Source organism: Malaclemys terrapin, chromosome 1 (genome assembly GCF_027887155.1).
Source record: "Malaclemys terrapin pileata isolate rMalTer1 chromosome 1, rMalTer1.hap1, whole genome shotgun sequence".
In the NCBI taxonomy this organism is placed as follows: domain Eukaryota; kingdom Metazoa; phylum Chordata; order Testudines; family Emydidae; genus Malaclemys; species Malaclemys terrapin.
In genome coordinates, this window is record NC_071505.1 from 189,367,480 (window position 1) to 189,392,404 (window position 24,925).

Consider the following 24,925-nt stretch of genomic DNA (forward strand, 5'->3'; position numbering starts at 1 on the left):
AAGGATTCTCATCCCCTTTTTTACAGAACTGAAATGTAGAGAAGTTCAGTCCAGGTCACACACAAATTGAACCCAGTTCTCCTGAGTTCCAGTCCAGTGCCTTAGCCATAAAACTGTCCTTCTATGCTCATCATTCTGTTTCCTATTGTTGGAACTCTGACACTTATTGGCCAGGGCAATATTTCATTTGGTAACTTACACTGGGTTTTCTGATGTTCTTGAATTGGTCTTTTTTTTTTTTTTTAAATCCTCAGTTTCTTGTTCTGAGAAGGTATTGATACATCATAGTCCTATATGGGGTTTTGTAGTTCCAAAGGACTACATTTAAAGAGACACTATCAAGATTATTATCAAAGTTAAAAAAAAATCATAACTGTTTCACTAATGTTTTAAAGTTTTCTTTCACCAGATAAAATGTTAGCTTCAAATACCAACCACTATTTTAAAAGATTAAAAAGTGAACACAGAATTTAGCAAGTCCCTGCTTCTTGCATAATTATGAATCAAATTTGAAAACTTTTAATTAGCCTGTTCCAGAATTTGATTCAAGTTCTGATGTGGGGGAGCAAACCTGGAGCCAGATCCTGTGAGGTGTTGTATATGCTAAATTCTCATTTGAAGCCAACGAGAGTTTAGGAAACTCTGTACCCTCCAGGACTGAGCCCATAGTTCTGATAGCACAGTTTATTATCCCTACAAAAACTATGGTGCATTCTCTAAAATGGCTCCTTGAAGTGCAGTGTTAGTACACTGTCAGCTTTAAAAGTTGCATCCCCAACACTGGGACATAGTTTTCAAAACTGGCTCAGCTTTTTATTAGTGTAGAGAGAGCAATGCTGTTTCTGTAAAATGAGAGCACCTCTCGGTTATTCTTGCCCAGTGGTCAGGATACTCTCTGTTAATTTGGCTGCTGTGCTCTTGTCATTACTTGTACATCTGTTGTGTGGTGTTTGCTTCTATGCCCTCTGACTATGTAGATTCAGAGAGATGGGGTCCTTTTTGTAGTCAGAACAGGAGTGTCATGCCTACAAATATATTTTCCTTATAAATACATGCTGATTGTTCACCCAGGAGGTACTAGATCCTATCAAATTTCTAAGCAGTTGCAACTCTTACTGAAGCCAGTGTTGTGTTGGCTCGTGGTGGTGCTGCTGCTGCATTTGATCCTATGGGAACATTTCACTTCAGGACAAAATGCAGAGATAAAATTTCTCGATACTTTAAATGACTGCTTCATGGAGCAGCTGGTACGGGAACCCACAAGGGGAGAGGCAACTCTAGATTTAGTCCTGAGTGGAGCGTAGGAGCTGGTCCAAGAGGTAACTATAGCAGGACCGCTTGGAAATAGTGACCATAATACAATAGCATTCAACATCCCTATGGTGGGAAGAACATCTCAACAGCCCAACACTGTGGCATTTAATTTCAAAAGGGGGAACTATGCAAAAATTAGGGGGTTAGTTAAACAGAAGTTAAAAGGTACAGTGACTAAAGTGAAATCCCTGCAAGCTGCATGGGCGCTTTTTAAAGACACCATAATAGAGGCCCAACTTCAATGTATACCCCAAATTAAGAAACACAGTAAAAGAACTAAAAAAGAGCCACCGTGGCTTAACAACCATGTAAAAGAAGCAGTGAGAGATAAAGAAGACTTCCTTTAAAAAGTGGAAGTCAAATCCTAGTGAGGCAAATAGAAAGGAGCATAAACGCAGCCAAATTAAGTGCAAGAATGTAATAAGAAAAGCCAAAGAGGAGTTTGAAGAACAGCTAGCCAAAAACTCCAAAGGTAATAACAAAATGTTTTTTAAGTACATCAGAAGCAGGAAACCTGCTAAACAACCAGTGGGCCCCTTGATGATCGAGATACAAAAGGAGCGCTTAAAGACAATAAAGTCATTGCAGAGAAACTAAATGGATTCTTTGCTTCAGTCTTCACGGCTGAGGATGTTTGGGAGATTCCCAAACCTGAGCTGGCTTTTGTAGGTGACAAATCTGAGGCACTGTCACGGATTGAAGTGTCATGAGAGGAGGTTTTGGAATTAATTGATAAACTTAACATTAACAAGTCACTGGGACCAGATGGCATTCACCCAAGAGTTCTGAAAGAACTCAAATGTGAAGTTGCGGAACTGTTAACTAAGGTTTGTAACCTGTCCTTTAAATTGGCTTCTGTACCCAATGACTGGAAGTTAGCTAATGTAACGCCAATATTTAAAAAGGGCTCTAGAGGTGATCCTGGCAATTACAGACCAGTAAGTCTAACGTCTGTACCGGGCAAATTAGTCGAAACAATAGTTAAGAATAAAATTGTCCGACACATAGAAAAACATAAACTGTTGAGCAATAGTCAACATGGTTTCTGTAAAGGGAAATCGTGTCTTACTAATCTATTAGAATTCTTTGAAGGGGTCCACAAACATGTGGACAAGGGGGATCCAGTGGACATAGTGTACTTAGATTTCCAGAAAGCCTTTGACAAGGTCCCTCACCAAAGGTTCTTATGTAAATTAAGCTGCCATGGGATAAAAGGGAACTGGTTAAAAGACAGGGAACAAAGGGTAGGAATTAATGGTAAATTCTCAGAATGGAGAGGGGTAACTAGTGGTGTTCCCCAAGGGTCAGTCCTCGGACCGATCCTATTCAACTTATTCATAAATGATCTGGAGAAAGGGGTAAACAGTGAGGTGGCAAAGTTTGCAGATGATACTAAACTGCTAAAGATGGTTAAGTCCAAAGCAGACTGTGAAGAACTTAAAAAAGATCTCACAAAACTAAGTGATTGGGCAACAAAATGGCAAATTAAATTTAATGTGGATAAATGTAAAGTAATGCACATTGGAAAAAATAACCCCAACTATACATACAATATGATGGGGGCTAATTTAGCTACAAGTCAGGAAAAAGATCTTGGAGTCATCGTGGATAGTTCTCTGAAAATGTCCACGCAGTGCGCAGAGGCGCTCAAAAAAGCAAACAGGATGTTAGGAATCATTAAAAAGGGGATAGAGAATAAGACTGAGAATATATTATTGCCCTTATATAAATCGATGGTATGCCCTCATCTCGAATACTGCGTACAGATGTGGTCTCCTCATCTCAAAAAAGATATACTGGCACTAGAAAAGGTTCAGAAAAGGGCAACTAAAATGATTCAGGGTTTGGAACGGGTCCCATATGAGGAGAGATTAAAGAGGCTAGGACTCTTCAGCTTGGAAAAGAGGAGACTATGGTGGGGATATGATAGAGGTATATAAAATCATGAGTGATGTGGAGAAAGTGGATAAGGAAAAGTTATTTACTTATTCCCATAATACAAGAACTAGGGGTCATCAAATGAAATTAATAGGCAGCAGGTTTAAAACAAATAAAAGGAAGTTCTTCTTCACGCAGCGCACAGTCAACTTGTGGAACTCCTTACCTGAGGAGGTTGTGAAGGCTAGGACTATAACAGAGTTTAAAAGAGAACTGGATAAATTCATGGTGGTTAAGTCCATTAATGGCTATTAGCCAGGACGGGTAAGGAATGGTGTCCCTAGCCTCTGTCTGTCAGAGGGTGGAGATGGATGGCAGGAGAGAGATCACTTGATCGTTGCCTGTTATGTTCACTCCCTCTGGGGCACCTGGCATTGGCCACTGTCAGTAGAGAGGATACTGGGTTAGATGGGCCTTTGGTCTGACCCGGTACGGCCTTTCTTATGTTCTATATTACTGTTCATTGGGAGTTCAGAGCAGACAGGGGAAGCAAGGCAAAACATTTCATGGTACTGTCTGTGTATTTAGGCACATGACTGTCATTTAATATTAATGAATACAGTGTTGTTGCAGTCACGTTGGTCCCAGGATATTAGAGAGAGAGAGAGGATGGGTGAGGTAATATCTTTTACTGGCCCAACTTCTGTTTTTCAAGCTTTTCAGCTCACACAGAGCTCTTCTTCATATCTGGGAAGTGTACTCAGTCTAGGTCTACACTACAGACCTATATCGGTATAATACATTGCTCAAAAATGTGAAAAATCCACACCCCGAGTAACGTAGTTATACTGACCTAACCCCCGTGTAGACAGCACTATGTCAACGGGAGAGCTTCTCCAATCGACATAGCTCCTGTCTCCTGGGGAAGTGGATTAACTATGTTGCCAGGCGAAGTTCTCCCATCAGTGTAGTAGCGTCTTCACTAAAGTGCTACAGTGGCACAGCTGGCGCACTGTACATGAAGACAAGCCCTCAGTGTCACAGCTAAATACGAGGTGAAACAGATTGTTTAGCATAGGTAGTTAGCACATATTTCAAGGGACCATTGAAGGTGAATGGTGAGAGCCATATAAGTTAATTACCTATAGATAGATAGACTTGTGTCTCAGCAAAACCTTGTTTTTTTCCTCTTAATCAAGCAATGCCTATTATTCACTATTATTGTTGGTGTTTATTCTGAAGAGCATTATGTCTCTACTCAATGGATGTACCTATAAACCTGACCTGTGCAGCCTAAGTGGGTTTTATTAAAGTTGATGAAGATGCTAGAAGTACATTAAGGCTGCAAAAGACCGATTCCTGCCCTGTGAATTTATTTTTTGATAATTGTTATTTTTATTACAATCTGAGTCGGGAGGAACTCTGGTTTTCAAAATTACCCAGGGTTTGTATAAATTTACTATCATAGGTGCTGGAACTAGGGATGTGAGGGTGGCTCTCAACACCCCCATTATAAAAATTGTTCCAGCACCCTTGTTTACTGTTGCTGTGTAATCAATAACATTAGCGAAGGTGTGTGGTTAGAATATAACCACGTGTTTGCAGTGTGCCAAATGCAACAAGTGAAAGCAAAGGGACTTTTTAACCACCTGATGCAAGATTTTCTCACTTAAACCACAAATCTATACACAATACTGCATACTCCTCTGTAAGCTTACACCACGTGTGGTCATGATAACCAGAGCATGTGTGTCTTTATTTCTCAAACCATAGAATAACTATAGAACTACTAAATACATTGCATGTAGTTGGCACTTTTGGTCTTCTCATTAGTACTGCTTCTATTAAATCAGGTTCATTTAGAGCATTCCAGATTGTTCAAAAGTTTGGTTTTCTGCCAGTTTAAAGGAAAAAAATCTACCCCTACCTAAGGTGGCCCTGCAATGGGATTTTGCACACCATAGGGATGTCACCCACAGAACTGGATCTGCTTATTATAGGATTGGGGCCTACAATTTTATTCTTCATCCATTATATATTTTCTCATCTTACACGGTTATATGGTGCTATAATTTAAAACAATACCCTATAAACACTATTTTGTTATTGAACTTACTATTCAGACTTGTAATCTGTCACCACCTGCTTTCACATACTCATACTATACTTCTCCATGCTTGGTTTTAGTCTAAAGCTGAACTTTCCTGTAAACTCTGAGCAAAATTCACTCACACATTTTTATTGTTTAATTAAAGGAGAGGCAATGGAGTCTAGTGCGCTGGCTGGGAGCCTGGGATTTACGAGCTGGAGTTTGGCTGGGTGTGTCTGTAAACCAGGAAGAGGGTTAATTTTAGGGTTACACGTGCCCGCCGGGACTACTGCAACCACAATTAGCAAACAAATAACGGGGCAAAAAAGCTGCAGGAGGCCTTGGTGCTCTTCCTCGCGGGCAGGGTCATTTTCCCAAAGGGCTCAGCACTCTCGGTGAGTGGGAGTGGTCCAGCCCGGCAAGCTGGGTGTGTCCCAGTCCCACCCCCTCCTGCGGCTGGGCTGAGGGCGAGGGCTGCGGTAGCTGGCGCACCAGGAAGTACCGCAAGGCCGCGGCTTCTCTCAGCCACCACAGGCCGGGGGGAAGGGGGCTGTTGTGCAGCAGGGACCCGCGCTGGGCTCCGGGGGCGCGGCTTGTGCCCGCCCGCAGGGTTATTAGGCGAAGGGCAGGGGCGGGCGCGCAGCAGCCGCCGCTGGAACAGCCCGGTCCGGCCCGGCCCGGCCCAGCCGCCTGGGCTCCGCAGCCGCGTCACAATCGGGGGCGGGAGCCCTTGAGCGCCCCGCTCCAGCCCAGGGCCCCACGCCGCGCCGCCGTCCGAGCAGCCCGCGCGGGGGTCTCCGGCTTTACCAAGGAGCCGCTGGGCCGAGCCGCCCCGGGGCCCGCTCCCCTATCCGGCCGTGGGCTCTGCGCGGCTCCTCCCTGCCAGGGGGCACTGCTGGCCGCCGCCCCGCCCCGCCCCGCATGTGGGTCGGGCCGGGCCGGGCCGGAGCTCCGGGAAGAGGTGGGTCCCAGGCGCTGCACATTGATCCCGCAGGAGCAGCGGCAGAGCAGTGCGCGCCCGGGCTCGGAGCCAGCGCAGTGTGAGCAGAGCCCACCCACAACAGCGTCCCGGCCTCGGCCATGCCGCGCCTTGGCGCCGCGCTGCTCCTCTGCCTGCTGGTGCTGAGCCTGCCCGAGCCCCCTGCCGCAGGTAGGTGCCGTGAGCCGTGGGGCGCCCCGGGGCTGTGCGCGGGGGGCGCTGGCCCTGGCAGCCAGTGTGGCCGGACAAGGCAAGGGGTGTGGCGGGGAGCTGGGGGGCTTGTTTTGCTGCGGAGGCCCTGGTCCCCGGGAAACTAGGCCTTAGTAGCGATCTGCCTGGGGCGATTCCTTGGCTGGGGAGCTCCACAGGGGCGTGGGGTGAGAGAGCCCCTCGGGGAGGTTTCAGACAGTGGTTAGTCGGAAAGCCGCTGGGGACGCATTTCCCTGCGCGAATACTATGAAAAGCGATAGATGAAGCCAGCGATGTGTTTAAGGTGAGCAAAAGTCTCCCTTGATTTTCAGTTCACGCCTAGGGACAATCCTTTGGAGGGAGGGCAGGGGATTGTAAGTTCTGGGGACATCACTCGCCTTTATTTTTATTTTCAAACTTAATTGCTGGTTTTAAAATGTGTTGCTGCCTTTCGTATACACTACAGGCAACTCTCCTCCCCATAACGTCGTGACAGTTGCTAATTTATAAAAATGCTACGTCTAGATACACAGTGATGCACAGTGCTTGTACCTGGGGAATGGATTTTTGCTGCTCTAAATCTATGGTAGAGCCAGGCCTTCTGTGGTAGATAGGCCTTTTCCCCTTTCTAAGTTTTATTTTTTTTAAATGGCTAAGCTATGTATCTCTTTAGATTTCAACTTGTCTGTAAACATTTTACTTATTAGGAAGTAAGTCATTCTTACTTGTGGTGATGTGTCATTGTGCTGCTGCCTGGTTATCCCAACATCAGGGGCGGAAATCCCCCTTTCAACTCTTGCCTTACAGCAAGCTGTTCCAATATCCTCACGGGTAGGGGCTAGCGAGAGGAGTGTATTATAGTTTGCCTGCCACCTGCTATCCTATGCTTCCCAGATGTAATTTTGCTTTATAAAAAATGCTAACAGGCTAAGTGTCCGATACACAAAAGTTTTGAGACACAAAACTATGTTTTGATATTCAAATTAATAGAAGAAATCAAAGAAATTTAAATACTGGAAGGAACTCATTTTGTGTGTTAATACAGTGTAGCAATACATGAATAATATGTAACATCATATAACTCAGATAAATGCAAAACAGATGCACAAAAGGGCCATTTAAAATGCTGTTTGTCTTGCCTATGAAATTCATTGTTCTGTTTTATACTTAGCTGTGTTTGTCTGTGCTGGGGGTGTGTGTTTCTCTGTTTGTTTTAGCTGCGTCTCATTGGGGACGGGGGGGATCATCTGTTTCAATAATGGCTGGCAGACTTATTTTGCATTTATTAATTTGGGATGTTTTAACCCAGTTGACTTGCAGTTGCTTTCTTCACAATCTCAGACTGTAGTAAACAAAACCAGTAAAATATTCTTTGAAATTAGAGGCAGTTTTGTATAGGTGATCATTTATTTGTTCTTTGGATTTTTGGTTATTTTTTGTTTTATGTGTGAGTTATCAGATACTAAAATTTGAGTAACGATAATTAAGTGCCACAGAAATTGAGACCTGAGATAATACAATGAGGCTGCTTTTAAAATATAAGCCAAAGTAAGCAAGATACTGGACTTCACTGTGTAATGTGGCCCTATTATAATGTCTTTTCCTGTATCTCCAGTAAATATGGGTAATATAAAGCAGAATCACCTTTTATTCCAAAACATGTATTATGCTAGTACAAATAAAATGAGAAGGAAGAGTCCTTAGAAAATTGATTGTACAGTTTGAGAAATCAACTTGTTTTTTCAGTTAGAGTTAGATGATTAAATTCAGTCATCTGAGCTGAGTATTTTCCTTTACAGTGTTCCATGGAACCAGTTCCATTTCGCAATAATTTGCCGTTTTGGCATGTGCTCCATTAGCTTGGTATACAATTGCAAAATTGTAGTTTAAAACAGTTTTGTGTGTGTGTGTGTGAGCAGTTAGTTACATGAAGAATTGCTATTGAAACTTTATTAGAGTGTTTAAATGTGGATAAATTCTAGTTCTGAGAGAACATAGTTAAAATAGTCAAATTTCATTTTTTACTTAATACCCCAAACTCTCTATCTTTTATCTATTATGTTTAGGGTTGGAAGAATTAGATTTTATCAGTAAATGTCAAACATTGATTTCAGCATATAAACACAAACCAACAAAAAATATTTCCCTCAATAATAATTGAAATTTACAGATAGGCAATGTAGGGGAAATGCAGTTTGAGAAATTATTAGGGTTTGATTTGAGGATATTTACTTTGTATATTTTTGGTGTGATGTTGACAGTTTGTGTTTTTACAGGTTTAAAGTTAAACAGCTTTAACTTTCTGAATCTCAATATCTGTCAATAAATAACTATTGTCTGACCCCATCTCTCATAATTTTCTGCAATTATGAAAATTTAAATTGATGAACATTCAAAAAAAGCTTTAAATCTATAATTATTGAAATTTTCAAAAAATAAAAATTGACCTCTGCCTAACTATGTTGCATAGATTTCTGACTCCTGAATTTCCATTTTGTGCCACTGCCTAAATCTAACTGCACCTTGAGGTATTGCTTCTCAAAGGCGATTATTTTGCTTCATGATCTGTCTAATATAAAGATCTAGAATTAGACTGTTCCGTTTTGACAGATTTGCTGCCAGGTGATAATGTTGGAGTACTTACTTCAAACCTAAACTCAACCTTAACTATTATCCCAAACCCTCTATCTTTTTTACTCTTACATTCACTTATTCATATTTATCTTGTAGTATCTTTAGTGTTCTCAATGGTGAACATGGGGAATTACTTGGAGGGAAACAATACATCTTTAATTATATCTGGACTATGTCAGAAGTTTCTGAACTTCAGAAACAAATAACTTGTTCCCTCCTTTGTAAATGCTCCTTTTTCTGAGAGAGAAGTTATTTTAAAATGACACTAAATGTGGGTCTCGAACATTAGAAACATATAACAAGTCAAAGTTTCCTGTCTGCAGCATCTTACAATCTAAATTAAATTGAACTCTCTTCAGACATTTCCTTTTCAAGAAGACTTAAGTACTGGATGCTTGGAATTATATTTTAATAACCTTGTATTTGATTTTAAAAAGAAAATGCTAAACACAAAATTATCAATTCCATGGAAATGAAAAGGTGGTTATAATGAAGTACTGCAGATTTAAATGAAAATTATTTAAATTAAAGCAATTTAAATCAGTGTTTTAAATCATTGATTTTTAATCAGCTTTTCCATTTGTACTTCAGTTATTTTCTAAAGATGCATTCTCATTGGTTGATATAACCATTAAAACATGTTGATTTACAACTAAATAGTTTTTACATTCGACTTGTTACATTTTTTTGCTATCTAGTTAGAGCAGTGGTTTGCAGACTGCAGGTCTCGACCCAGTACTGGATCATGGAATGTAAGGCACTGGGTTGTGGCTGCTCTGGTCAGCACCGCTGACCGGGCTATTAAAAGTCCCGTTGGCGGTGCTGCCTGGGTAAGGCAGGCTAGTATCTACCTGTTCTGACAGCACACTGCGTCCCCGAAGGGCCAGCAGCAGGTCCGGCTCCTAGGCAAGGGGGCCATGGGGTTCCACGCGCTATCCCTGCCCGAGCACCAGCTCCGCACTGGGGGGGTACAGTGCCTGTGGGCGAGAGCTGGGCGAGAGCCGTGCGCGCCTCTGCCTAGGAGCCAGACCTGCTGCTGGCTGCTTCTTGGAAGCCTGCCTTATCACTGCTGCTGACCGGGAGCCACCCAAGGTAACCCTGTGCCCTGCCCCCTTGAGCCCCCCCAAACCCGGAGCCCCTTCCTGCACCCGGACTCCTCTTCCCTGGTCCCACCCCAGAGCCTGCACCCCAGCCCAGAGCCCTGATCCTCTCCCACACCCCAGCCCCTGCCCTGAGCCCCCCAAACCCAGAGTCCCCTCCTGCACCCCAAACCTCTCAAACCTGGCCCCAGCCCAGAGCCTGCACCCAGAGCCCTGACCCCCTGCCCCAGCCCAGAGCCACCTCCCACACCCTGAACCTGTCATTCCCAGCCCCACCCCACAGCCCTCACCCCAACCCTCTGCCCCAGCCCTGAGCCCCTCCCACATCCCAAACCTCTCACCCCCAGCTCTGTTGGGTTGCAGACATCAACAATTTTCTTCAACTGGGTCTCCACAAAAATGTTTGAAAACCACCGAGTTAGAGAATACTGCACTATATACATTTATTTAAGCAATTATATAACTTAATATTTTCAGATTCTTAATTGTACATTTTTAGTATATTAGAAAATGGTGAATGATTTGTCTCAATCTGCATTAGGATGGTAATTGGAATTTAATTAAACACATAAAGCAACATATACAATTTATTAAAACACCCCTAAACGTTTTGCATACATAAACTTCAGTGTTTTTCCATGAGCAGGAGAGTAAGTTTTTTCATGGTGAGTGGAGTCATAAATAATCATAATTTGACAACGGAGTCAATCAGAGCTGAGGTAGAGAGAAGCTATAAAACAGGAGTATGAAACCACCCGGGTGGGGTCAGTGGATGGTTCTGTTGAGATACATGATGGTGTTTCCTAGAGTCAGAGGCCGGCTCCCTATGATAACTTTGCCAGCCTGTTGCACCCAGTAGCACAACTCCTGGCTGCCCCACACGATCAAGCCCTTAATACAGTACATACGTATTGTGCCATATTTATAAAGCTTGACCTCAAAAATTAGATGTTTTCCCCCTGATTCTTTATATAGAAAAGCAGTCCCTGTAACTCTAATTCAGAGGGTTTTTAGAGACTCATGGATTCAGCATATTTAGTTTTTATTTAAATGTTGAGAGATTTAGGCCTTAATTTGTTGTACATTGATTTAATTTTAAATAGGTTTATTTTTAAAAAGAAATAATTTAAATATAAAAATAAAAAATATCCAATTTAAATAAAACATATTTTTCTCCCCTTGCCCCCCATTCAGTTTTATCCACCCTGAAAATTACACCCACCTTATTTGGCACAAAGCTCAGAAGACTAATGTATAGAAATGACCTCTTACTGTGTATCAACTATCAAGTTAAAGGTTTTGATTAAAGTAATCATTTCTGAGCCTACTGACTGGGACAGTCCTGCTTCTGAATAATGGTGTTGCTTCATACCAACAGTATGTGAACCCAGTGTCAGGAAAAAATGAACTAGTTTCCTTCCTCTTTTGTTACTTCAGTAACAGTCCAGAAAAAAATTAGAATGTGCATTTCTCACCTTCAGCATTCTTGAATTGGCACCTATCTATGGTTGGCTAAGCGAATTAGCTGGTTATACAAGATACTCTGCCATGTGCATCAGACTAATAGTGAGCCCTAGCTGTTCAAGTATTCAGGAGTTTGCATGATACCATGATTCAAGAAAAGTTTGCTTTTTATATTTAAGCAAAGGATTCTCAGCAACCTTAGAAATACACACTAAATAGCAAATGAAACTATGCTGTGAACATCATTTAAAACTTACTTTTCATTGATCTTATGACAGCCAGCCCTGCACAGATGGCAAGTTCATATTATTCCTGATTCCCCAGAGTCACAGTTGCCAACTGTCACGTGGTAAATAAGCACCTGACTTTCACAATAAGCCAAAATCAAGCTAATCCCATTTCAGAACAAGACCAAAACAAGCCAATCCCTAAAAACCCCAACACTGTGACTAGATCCCCCCTGGCGTGCAGTCTGGGAGTGTGGTGGGCCCACTGTGCACCCCAACTCTCTTCCCCACCACCCTTGCCTCCCCCTTGCCCCTGCTTGCCGGGAGCCAATTTTAAAAAGAAGCAACAAGCTACAATCCAAAAACTAGCCAGCGAGCAACTCACAAGCCAATTAAGCCAAAAACAAACCCAATTTCTGCATTTTTTTTCGTGGGTTTGGCATATTTGCCCAGAGTGTGCTATATTGGTGACATCAAGTGAACTGCGGTAGGCTCAAAGACATTTTTTCCCAGTATTGTCCAGTTTTGCAAGTTTAAAAAGACAAGATTGCAAAACCAGGAAATGTAGTAAAATTCTATACATACCAGAGGCCCTGTAGGCAAGTTTTGTGGTTAATGTCACCAGGAAAAATGTACTCTGTGGTATTGCAGTGAGACTGGGCACTAAGGAATTATTATTATTTATTTTAAAGAAGGGCTTCTTAAGCTAATACGCTAAAAGTTCCTAACTAATGAGGCCATTTGGCATGTTTACACAAAGTTATTGGAACTTCATTAAAACTGGATGGGAATTGTTTTACAACACATTTTGTACAGGTTGTATTGTACTTCCCAATGTCTTCAAAGTGCTTTGGAAACATGCTAATCGTTAGCAAGCCTAATAGTTTTTTATAACTATTTTTTCTCTCTCAATAACTATCTCTTAGTTCCTTTGTTAATATCTGGTTTTGAAGTTCTTAAGCTGCATTTCTGCTCCTCAAGCCAAAACAGCAGTAAACTACCCAGAGGAAAAAAAATCTATTCTGATAAATAGAAAGCATCATATAAGGCCTAATTTTATGTGCAGAGGCTGGGCTTAGCATGGGCTCTGTAATATACCTAGGTTTATATCTATTTTAATAATAAGAAAAATGGATATTTAAAAAAAAAATCACAACACTTTCCTAACACAAGGCTGCCAGTCCTGTCTTAACTTTCCCTAGCTTAACTTGCCCGTATACTGTTTTCTAAGGGCTAGTCTACACTGAAAACTTACATTGGCTTAGCTACTTCACAAGGGGGTCTGAAAAATCCACACCCCGCGGGAAATATAGTTAAACCAACCTAGCCCCCAGTGTAGAGAGCACTAGGGGCAGGTCTTCACTTAAAATGCTGCATCAGCACTGCTGCATTTCTTCAATGAAGACTATCTGTGCTGATGGAGAGCTTCTCCCGGCATAGGTACTGCACTTCACCGAGAGGCGCTAGCTATGTCGATGAGAGAATTATCCCATCAACCTAGCATGCCTACACTAGGAGTTCGGTTGGCTTAACTGCGTTGCTCAGGGGTGTGGATATTTCACACTGTTGAGCGACGTAGTTATGCCAACTTAATTTCCTGGTCTAGAGGAAGAATTCTCTCATCGACATAGCTACCACCTCTCGAGGAGGTGCATTGACTACAGCAACAGGAGAACCTTTCCTGTAGCTGTAGTGAGTGTCTACACTGAAGTGCTACACTGACTCAGCTGCAGTGCTGCTGTAATGTTTTAAGTGTAGACAAAGCCTAAGTGACTATATGAATGTGAGATTAATAATTTGCATAGCATTTCTTTATCCCAAACGACCCCAAACTGATTTTCAAATTTTGATGAGCTACCTCTGGAGCCACTTCTAGAGTGGTACGCAGCTTGTATCATGTTGCCCACGTGTAGTAAAATACAAGTTGAAAACAGGAAGTGAATAATAAAACATCTAACTGGAACTTTAGAATAAGTATACGTAGGCACAACATAAATTACATTATGGGAACTGGCCTAATATATGGGGTGTCATGCAATCATAAGGGATTTGTAATAGTTATATTGTTATTTTGGTTTAAAATATACATCCTCACAAAAATAATGCTCTTTAGTACATTGTCATTAGGTTATGGCAAGATATGATTACCCAAAATAAAACAAGTTATCTCCCCTGGGTCAATATTAAATATTTATTTAAAACAATTTTTGAAATAAAATAGAAATTAATAGAGCTCTGAAATTGTCAAATACATATTAGGCATATTACCCACAAGCATGATTAAAGAATTAGAAAACATGATCTATATAATGACAGACTTAAGGAGCTCAATCTATTTAACGTAACGAAGATAAGGTGAAGGGATGAATTGATTACAATCTGGAAGCACTGATGTGAGAAACAAATATTTAATAATGGGCTCTTCAGTCCAGATGAGAAAGGTATAAGAGAGTGCAATGTCTGGAAGTTGAAGCTAGACAAATTCAGACTGTAAATTTTTGACAGTGAGGGTAATTAACCATTGACTAATTTACCAAGGGTTGTGATGGATTCTCCATCACTGACTATTTTTTCAGTCAAGATTGGATGTTTTTCTAAAATACGTTCTAGGAATTATTTTTGGGAAGTTCTGTGGCCTTGATACAGGAGGTCAAACTAGATGATCACAATGGTCCTTGGAATCTATGAATAAGTGTATGGATGTTTGATATTTTCACATTCAAATGAGAAGACAACCTTTGAAAGGCATAAAAGTCATTGCATATGCTGTGAGCAAGTCAACTGCAAGATTGCATTGAGAGGGAAAAGGTGAAAAACTAATTCAGCCCAGGGGTACAATAGTTTTCTATCCCATCTGTCACTGTTTACAGAACAAAACTCAATGCTTGGGGACCACTGTAGCTTTCAATACTTGAATCCATCTTCATTGATTCAAATTATAAAGCTAGATGCTTATATGGGATCTGAATATTAGGAAAATAAGAACATAAGAGTGGTCATATTGGGTCAGAACAATGGTCCATCCAGCCCAACACCCCATCTCCTGACAGCAGCCAAGCGACACATGCCTCAAAGGGAATGAACAGAACAAGGCAATCAAGTGATCCATCCCCTGTGATCCTGTCCCTGCATCTTGCAATCAGAGGTTTAGGGACATCCAGAGCATGGTGTTATATCCATGACCATCTTGGCTAGTAGCCATTGATTAGACCCATCCTCCATGAAATAACATCTATTGGATCTACAGCTGAAAAGTGCTATATAGGAGCCAGTTATTTTATTTTATTATATGATGTTTTTCATCAGAAGATGTCAGCGTCGCTTAAATAGTGTAAAGAACCAAGTCAAGAGCATAAAAGTTAGGAAATGCCAGAATTAAGGTTATCTGTGCAACCTTAATTTGGCCCTTTTGTGCTTATGCATTATGATACAGTCTTTAATTACATTATCACACTTTTTCCCCACAGGCCCTTGCCTCATTCAGTGCACTGGATAGATGCTGCCCACTTAAGGAGCCTGTTATTTAATGTATTCTCTTCTTACTGTTCCAGTGTGGCCCCATGCCATATGTACTACACTTTATTCAAAGTCTACTCTGAATTATTGATTTCCTTATGGTTCTTCTGTGGCATTCATTGAGTGCTTTACAAAGATAAATTAAGTTATTTGCACAATACTGCTGTGAGATGAGAGGAGGTATTATCTCCAGTTTACAGATGGGAACTGAGAGAGAGGTTAAGATAGGGTTACCCTATTTCAATAGTGCAAAAAGAGGACACTCCACAGGACCCCGCCTCCGTCCCTTCCCTGCCCCCGGCCCTGCCCCAACTCTGCCCCTTCCCCACCTCAATTCCGCCCCCTCTCCTGAGCACCCCACATTCCCCCTCCTCCCTCCCCCACCCCCCACCCATCCCCGGCTGCTGCTGCGCTGGGGAAGTTGCTTCAGATACTGCCACGGTGGAGAGCGGCGGGAGCCGGGAAAGTTGCAGCCCGGGGAGGAGGTGGACACGTTCGGCTTTTTGGAAATTCTTCCCGGACGGGGATTTGAGGACCAAAAAGCCGGACGTGTCCGGGAAAATCCGGAAGTATGGTAACCCCACCTCTGACACTCACCTCTGCCTCCACTGAAGGGACTCCCCTGTCCATACCTGTCCCGGGGCCTTCCTTTAAAGGGGCATCCCCATATCAGCGGGTCTACTTGGAAAAGATAATATTTACTCCCTTGTGTGGCTGAGCTGGGCTGTGACAATCCAACCTATCATGCGTACTGTGAGATATGGGGCACAACACTAACCAAGGCAGTGTCATTTCAGGGACTGTATGGGCCTCGAAGTTCAAACAGACAAGCTATATAAAGTCCTTTTCTTTACTGGGAAGCCAAATGGAAGTTTTTCTAGAAGGGTATTTTTAGAAATCTCAGTATAATGATAAATTTCAAACTCAATTAAATAACTTTTTTGTGAAATGATGCAGAGCACAATTAGTAGAGACATGAATAGTGAGAGATCCAAGCTGGTTTGCCTGATATTGTGTAAAAATGTGTGTAACTTTGATATAGAAGGCCTTGCCAAACTAATTATCGAAGCATATGCAACCATCATCGTAGACGATGACTTGTTTATACTGCTCTATATACTATATCAGTGTTTCTCAATCTGGGAGTTGTGATTTATTTGATAATTTATATGGTAAAAATGAGAAAATAAGCAATTTTTCAGTAATACTGTGCTGTGATATTTGTATTTTTATGTCTGATTTTGTAAGCAAGTAGTTTTTAAGTGAGGGGTACTCAAGACAAATCAGCCTCCTGAAGGAGGTACAGTAGTCTGGAAACATTGACAACCACTGCTCTAATTGACCTGGATCAAGAATGTCTTTGTTTGTTTTACTTTCTGTTTCTATCGTAAGGCTATTGGGATCTCAGCATTAAAATACAATCTCAGAAGGATTTTTTTAATCATGTTTTAAAGAAATTTCATAAATGGACCACTGCACTTCCCCCAAATTAATGAGTCTGATGTTTCATTTTTTAAGACCATAGGTCCCTGCATCTTCCAAGTATTAGAGTGAGTTGTTTTCCAGAAACCCAAAGGCGGAAGTTCATTAGCAATCTATTTGTGTGTAATACATTTTATAGTAACAAATAAAAAGGAAGTCACAACTGGTCTAGTCAAATTTGCTTCCTGCCCTCTAGTCAGGACACATCTCCCTGCTGTCAACAGTTCTCTCTGGAAACAGCAAAAGAAAGATCCCAGATCAATCTATGAAACTGAAAAGGGTATTCCCAGAAATACTGAGAAAATGAATGCCAAGGGCATTTTGTTACACGTTACCAGGTAGATCAGGAGTGAATGCACCAAACCGAAAACTCACTGCTGCGGAAATAAACACTCAGGGCTACACTCTGCTTGGAGACAGCAGAACCTGCTACCATTTGCTGCTCTGAGGTGTACAGTGCCTCACAGAGCTGGGGAAAGGAGGCAAGACCGTGGCTGGCAGTGCAGGAGAGAGTAAGGTGCATCACTGGCCTCCCCTCTGCGCTGCTATGGGGCCGAGCACCCGCCTCGCTGGGTCCCCCAGACGGGGGGTGAGGTGACACCCCCACGTGCCCCAGGCCGGGCCAACCCAAGGTAGGGTCCCTGTCCCTTTAAGAGCCGAGCTGGGCTGAGCCGAGCTGGCAGGGGGTGGCTCCGCTCCCGGCTGCAGGCTGATGCCGGAGCCTGGGCTGAGAGCCCCGCTCGTCTCCTGCACCAGCTCCGGGCGAGGCTTTGCTGCGACTCCCCCAGTCCCCCCGGCCGGGCTGCTGCACGGTAGGGGCGGGTTGCGTGAGGCAGGGCAGGACCCGGTGGGGCTGAGGGCTGAACAGGCCTGGCAGGGGGCTGCTGGAGGGGGGAAGCTGGGGAAGGGGTGGCATGGCCTCAACCCCCTGGGGCTGCCTGCCCCGCGGAGGAGGCAGAGGGGCGCAAGCCGCAGCAGGATCCCAGCCCCCTGGGGGAGGGGATCTGGGCCAGCCAAGGGAGGCAGGAGCAGCCCCGGGGGTGCTGGGCGCGTGCAGGGCAGAGCCCTGGGAGAGCCCCATCCCCGCGGCGGGCAGTGCTGCAGAGGAGGAGCCCGCGCCCCCCCGGTGGGCGAGGGGAACCCCAGGCAGGGGGAGCTGGGCCGCCCGCACCCACTTCTTGCGGCCGCTCCATGCTGCTCCCAGTACCTCTTTCCGCCGGCGCGGCTGCCCTGTCAGCCGCTTTTGGATCTTTAAATAGCTGTCCAGGGGAAATCCCGGACATTTTTAGCTTTTTACAAATTCCCCCCGGACGGCTATTTAAAGACCCAAAAGCCGGACATGTCCGGGGAAACCCGGACGTATGGTAACCCTAGTTAAGATGAAAATTATGCATTAATTTTGGGTGCCCAATTTGAGATGCCCGGGACCTGATTTTTTTCAGAGTACTTGGTGTCCAAAGCACTTCACCCACTGACATCAGTTCGCAGCTGTGAGTGCTCAGCACTTTTGCAGCTCAGACCCTAGTCTCAAGTTGGGCACCCAGAAAAGGAGCAACACACAATTAGTGACCACCTGTGAAAAGTTTAGATGAAGTGATTTGCCCAGCATCACTCGGGAACTCAGAGGCAGGGACAAAATCCTGTTCTCCAGAGCACCATTCAACTGCCTTAACCATGAAACTGCCCTTTCTCCTCCTCCCAATCCCGTGCCTCATTTATCACACTTTCAACTTCTGCAGCAAATGAAGAAAGGGTTCCACAGATAATAGCCACCTTCACTACACAACCCTGATTCATCCATTGAGCAGGTCTATCTTGTGCACTGAATGAGGGTGACCTGCCTGGTGCATGGGCACTGACTGAGGCAGGGTCCTTTGGAAAATGTGATCATATAATTAAATACTGTATTGTAAATGCACAAGGGATTGCACAAGCAACCTTATGTCTGCCATTTTCTAACTTTTGAATGCTTGAGTTTACAACCTTAATGTTCTTTTAATGTTAGGGTGGTGGTTATTTTTCTTTCGTGTAACATCCATTTTTTTTTTTTAAAAAGCAAACTGAAAAAACAAATTGTTAAGCATTGGAATAAATTGCCTTGGGAGATTGTGGAATCTCCATCCTTGGAGATTTTTAAAAGCAGGTTAGACAACCACCTGTCAGGAATGGTCTAGATAATATTTAGTTCTGCCATGAGTGCAGGGGACTGACCTCTCAAGGTCCATTCCAGTCCTATGATTCTGTGATTTTTAGCTCCAGAACTCTAATAGGTCTGCTGAGCATGTGGACACAGGTGGTTCAAAGGGTCGGAATTTAGCTAAATTTGGGCATTTTTTTCATGAGAATGGCAAAAGAACATCACCTGTCAAATTTCAAGTTCCTCTGCTCCAAAGCATGGAGGTACTCGAGCTTCTCAATAAAATGGCTGCATGAATTTTTCCTAACTTGTTTTTGAAAATGGCTGAACCATTTTGCCTGAAACTTTCCAACAGATTCAGCTTGAGCCAGACACCCAGCATGGAAAATTTCAGCCCAAATAATTAAAATTTGGCAAAGTTATAAACAACTGGTTCAGGGTTCTATAACTGGAAGTGTTGGGTAACCTGTGTATCAGAGTGGTGCTGTCAGTTAAATCACTTAATTTTTATTATAGGTGAAATTTTTTCCCCTATAGTTTCCTCTCCCAAATCCTTCCTTCAGGATATTGGATTTATTGCAAACTGTAGTTTGTATCTACTATTAAGCAATAGTGCAGAAAACAATAATAGTGGGTAATAGAGATGTAAGGGCATTGGTGCATAGTACACTTGGAAACAGAGGGTGGGGAGGTCTCTTGTTCTACAGAGTTGGGGGAAAAAGGGGCAAGTTTGTGGCAAAGCTATATAAATACGTGTCCATGAATTTTGGAGACGAGGAAAGGTGATTTCAAATCTGTAGTTACTGTGTGTTGAAAGTTTTATTTACTGTTTTGTTGTTTTTCTCTCTCTCTCTATTTTAGAATCTCCACTCCAGTTACCAGCACCACAGAATGTGACAATTTACTCATATGATTATCAGAATTTATTGAGATGGGCTCCTGTTAAAGTGGACAATGGCTCAGTGTTATATACGGTCCAGTATAGTACGTAAGTAAATAGTTGCAGTATACTAAATTGGCTTCATTCTAATAGAGAAGTATAAGCTTATATGTACAAAATGAGGTTTTTAATAGAAAGGTTTTCAGGTACATGTGAAAACAATAGGGAAAGCAAAGTTCTTGGACTGAATTATTTCCACTAAACAAGGAAAAGAATGAAATCCTTCGTTTTTCCCAATTTTTTTTTTCACTCTTGTTCCAAACCAGCTTTGCTAATATTCTTCTTGAATCCCATGGTTATTTATACTCAGGACGTTCTTATTTTAAACATCAGTATAGATAATAAGACAGAAAATATCATATTGTCTCTATATAAATGCATGGTACGCTCACATCTTGAATACTGTGTGCAGCTATGGTCGCCCCTATCTAAAAAAATATATATATTGGAATTGGAAAAGGTATAGAAAGGGGCAACAAAAATGATTAGGGGTATGGAACAGCTTCCATATGAGGAGAGATTAATAAGACTGGGACTTTTCAGCTCGGAAAAGAGACTAAGGGGGGATATGATAGAGGTCTATAAAGTCATGACTGGTGTGGAGAAAGTAAATAAGGAAATGTTATTTATCCCTTCACTTACACAAGAACTAGGGGGTCACCAAGTGAAATTAATAGGCAGCAGGTTTAAAACAAACAAAAGGAAGTATTTCTTCGTACAACGCAGTCAACCTGTGGAACTTTGTCGGAGGATGTTGTGAAGGCCAAGACTAGAACAGGGTTTAAAAAAGATAAATTCAAGGAGGCTAGGTCAAGGAATGGGTGACAAGATGGATCACTCAATGATTACCTGTTCTGTTCATTCCCATCTAGCCCAGTATCCTGTCTTTCGACAGTGACCAATGTCCGGTGTCCCAGAGGGAATGAAGAGAACAGGTAATCATCAAGTGATCCATCCCCTGTTGCCCATTCCCAGTTTCTGGCAAACAGAGGCGAAGGGACACCATCCCTGTCCATCCTGGCTAATAGCAATTGATGGACCTATCCTCCATGAATTTATCTCGTTCTTTTTTTGAACGCTGTTATAGTCTTGGCCTTCACAACATCCTCTGGCAAGGAGTTCCACGGGTTGACTGTGCGTTTTATGAAAAAAATACTTCCTTTTCTTTGTTTTAAATCTTCTGCCTATTAATTTCATTTGGTGATCCCTAGTTCTTGTGTTATGAGAAGGAGTAAATAACACTTCCTTATTTACTTTCTCCATACCAGTCATGATTTTATAGACCTCTATCATATCCCCCCTTAGTTGTCTCTTTTCCAAGCTGAAAAGTCAATGTTATTAATCTCTCCTCATATGGAAGCTGTTGCATACCCCTAATCATTTTTGTTGCCCTTTTCCAATTCCAATATATCTTTTTTGATATGGGGTGACCACATCTGCACGGAGTGTTCAAGATCTGGGCGTACCAGGATTTATATAGAGGCAACATGATATTTTCTGTCTTATTATCTATTCTTTTCTTAATGTTTCCCAACATTCTGTTTGCTTTTTTGACTGCTGCTGCACATTTGAGTGGATGTTTTCAGAGAACTATCCACAATGACTCCCAAGGTCTCTTTCTTGAGTGGTAACAGCTAATTTAGACTCCCATCATTTTATATTTGGGATTATGTTTGCCAATGTGCCTTACTTTGCTTTTATCAACATTGAATTTCATCTGCCATTTTGTTGGCTAGTCACCTAGTTTTGAGAGATACTTTTGTAGCTCTTAACAGTCTGCTTGGAACTTAACTACCTTGAGTAGTTTTGTATCATCTGCAAATTTTGCCACCTCGCTGTTTACCCCTTTTTCCAGATCATGTATGAATATGTTGAATATGACCAGTCCCAGTACAAATCCCTGGGGGACACCACTATTTACCTCTCTCCATTCTGAAAACTGACCATTTATCCCTACCCTTTGTTTCCTATCTTTTAATCAGTTAGTTGTTTCCCATCTTTTAACCAATTAGTGATCCCATGACAGTTTGCCCGGTACTGAAGTCAGGCTTACCGGCCTGTAATAGTTGAAGGTATTCAGCCTCTGGGCTTACAGAATGCCCCCTGCCTATCTCATTAAATTTTTAATTGGTTACATTTTGAAAAGAGTTTCAGATGCTTTGAGAGAAGGCGTTGCATGGTTATAGAGTAAAACTGCTTGAAAGTTGTACTTTTATATCAAATGTTGATTCTTTAGAAACTGGCTAGGTGTAAAGAAAGAAAACTCTCTCTGAAATATCAATCAGTTGTGCTAGATGCAGCAGCGAGGTGATTCCACTGACGTATTCTTTCTTCATTTTGTATTGCAGAATGTCCTGTGAGTGTTGGGAAGAAATTAACTGCACAAACATTACAAAGACTGAATGCAATTTCACACATCCAAAGATCAAAAGCTTTTGGACAATTACTTTACGTGTTAGGGCTGAGCTAGGACAAGTGAAATCTGACTGGGTGGAAACAAACAAATTTTTTGCAGACCAAAACAGTAAGTCTTTTATGATCTCAACCTCTCACCCCCTTACAGAAAATATTTCTGGTAATTGTTATTATATTGTGTCTTAGTTTTCTTCACTTTGTATAATATATGAGAGGACTCATAAGAGAGGTGATGGGACCTGCTGTGTTAGGAATCTGTTTTTAAAGTCTATTTCAGTTTACATTGCTATGCCAGTGGTATAGATGCAGAGACCTAGTAGAAACTGTTATCTGTCAACTTTTCTGTAATGATATTAAAACAAGTTTCTCATCTACACTTAGCACCTGAGTTCTTTTCAGCACCAGTTGATGGGGGAATCTGTTGATGACAACTAATTTTCCTAGATTGAACAGAGCCCAGGAGAGCAATAACTTAACTTTTTTATTTTCCTGTAGATTTCGGGCTTTTCTGCGCACCTAATTTTGTGATGACTTCTAAACACATTGTAGCACCAAACACACACAATTTCAAAAGTACCTACATTATGCCCTAGTTCTGTAGTATAAAGGGGTCAGGGATATACAGGGAGTACTAATACAGTATACTCCCGTTTTATCCAAAACCCTATTAGCTGAACTTCCAGGTTATCCGAATCCCTTTCTTGTCCCCCAGCATGAGATGCTTGACCTCTGCAGCCTGTATCTCATGCTGGGGGACAAGGCAGAGGTTCAGATAATAGAGCAGACCTCCTCCTCACAGCCCTGGCAGGGGATGACGAGCCCCTGGCCATGGCTCCTGCCCTTTTAATTATCCAAACAAAATCAGTGTCCCCTGTGCTAGTCAGATAACGGGGAGTATACCATACTGACAAAATAGAGCTTAATGTGGTGGCTGTGTGAACACATTTAATGTTAACTTTTAGAAGTATCCACGAGTTCCCTTGTTATGGTTGGTTTCTGGGCTAGGAGGAGATTCAGTTGTGGGTTTTCTTTGTTCAAAAGTTAAGTCTGAAATAATGTTTAGAGCAGAAGAGGTTCATTCATTATTCCCTCTTATTTCCCAACCTGGGGAATGGATCTTGTGGGTGTGGGCCTCTGGCTAGCTTAAAGGGAGCGCAAAGCGAAGGGGCGGGGACTGCATGATTCCACACCTATCCCTTCCCTGCTTGTGTATCCAGTGCTCTGGGTAGTTTCAATTGGCCCCTTGAAAGCCAGCAGCCTTCTCTGCCTTCTCATGTGGCACCTCCATGTAGCCAATCCTAAAATCAATTCCTGTAAACTTAGATGTTAGCCTTCTAGCTTGTGTGTATTTTTCCCTATGGCATTCAAATCAGCCATGTAGATCACACCCTAGATCATGTTTCACACTCTGAGCGATGAGACAGAGAATGTACGAGGGGAGAGAGTTACCTGCCAAGTGAAACTTACAAGCAAAATGTACAGAAGAGAGGACACATTAAAGGAGAGACAGCAGTTGCAACTGTAGTGGGGCATGATGCAAGAAGAAACTAAAAAGTTCATGATCCAAGGTATTAACAAGAGGGCCAACTTTCCCCAAAATAATTTTGAGCAGAGCAGAACCATTTGAATGAAGCAGAGTAAAGTTTATTATTTTTGTTTGTCTGTTACCATAGCATGGATGACGTTTATATTCATTATGTTGCAACATGTCCTGCCATTATAAGTTAAAATAAGTTAAAATAATAAGCAGAGGTTACAGGAAAGGAGCAGATTTCTCTTGTGTTATGCTAGGCTTTCTGACTTTTTTTTCTGGTCTTTTAACATTTGTTTTTTATATATTTGTAAAATGACAGTGTGTAGAGCTTAGAACCCCACTGTAATACAAATTAAGAGTCCAGGGCAACTCACCTTTTTTTCTTTATGCCATGCTATAACAATAATTAGGGATAAACTAATTGCTTGGTAGTCTTGTATTTATACTGGAAGGTACGTTTTAGCAGTTCACTTCCAAACTTTGGTGACCAACAAAATGTTCAATGGGAAGATTAAAATATAATATATGAACATAAGTGTGACGGGTTCGGTCACCGGGACCCCCTTGGGACTGCGACCTGATGTGCTGAGACTACCTCTGAGCCTGGCAGCTTGGGACTTCAGTACTCTGTCTTGTTGAGCCAGACACGCTAGCCTGCTACAAACACAGACGCCACTCTGAACCATGTCCCCCACAAGCTGCAGACTTAACTGAAAACAGCTTAAGAAGTGCTCCTGTCTCTAGCACTGAGACACCCAGTTTCCAATGGGATCCAAACTCCAAATAGATCCATTTTACTCTGTATAAAGTTTATACAGGGTAAACTCATAAATTGTTCGCCCTCTATAACACTGATAGAGAGAGATGCACAGCTGTTTGCTCCCCCAGGTATTAATTACTTGCTCTGGGTTAATTAATAAGTAAAAAGTGATTTTATTAAATATAAAATGTAGGATTTAAGTGGTTCCAAGTAATAACAGACAGAACAAAGTAAGTTACCAAGCAAAATAAAACAAAAATACCCAAG

The 24,925-nt window shown here is 42.2% G+C and overlaps 1 protein-coding gene across 2 annotated transcripts in view; it reads left to right on the forward strand.

The window, feature by feature from the left end:
• The first annotated feature begins 5,731 nt into the window (after positions 1-5,731).
• IFNGR2 (interferon gamma receptor 2) overlaps positions 5,732-24,925 on the forward strand; it is a 37,960-nt gene continuing 18,766 nt past the window's right edge. Inside the window, exons 1-4 of one of the 2 annotated variants that reach the window (XM_054048355.1) lie at positions 5,732-6,431; positions 19,871-19,997; positions 20,822-20,884; positions 22,298-22,473. In XM_054048355.1, the coding sequence (XP_053904330.1) occupies positions 6,362-6,431; positions 19,871-19,997; positions 20,822-20,884; positions 22,298-22,473 (436 nt within the window). In that variant the 5' untranslated portion in view covers positions 5,732-6,361. The remainder of the gene's footprint in view (positions 6,432-19,870; positions 19,998-20,821; positions 20,885-22,297; positions 22,474-24,925) is intronic. The other variant, XM_054048364.1, reaches the window with a different exon arrangement.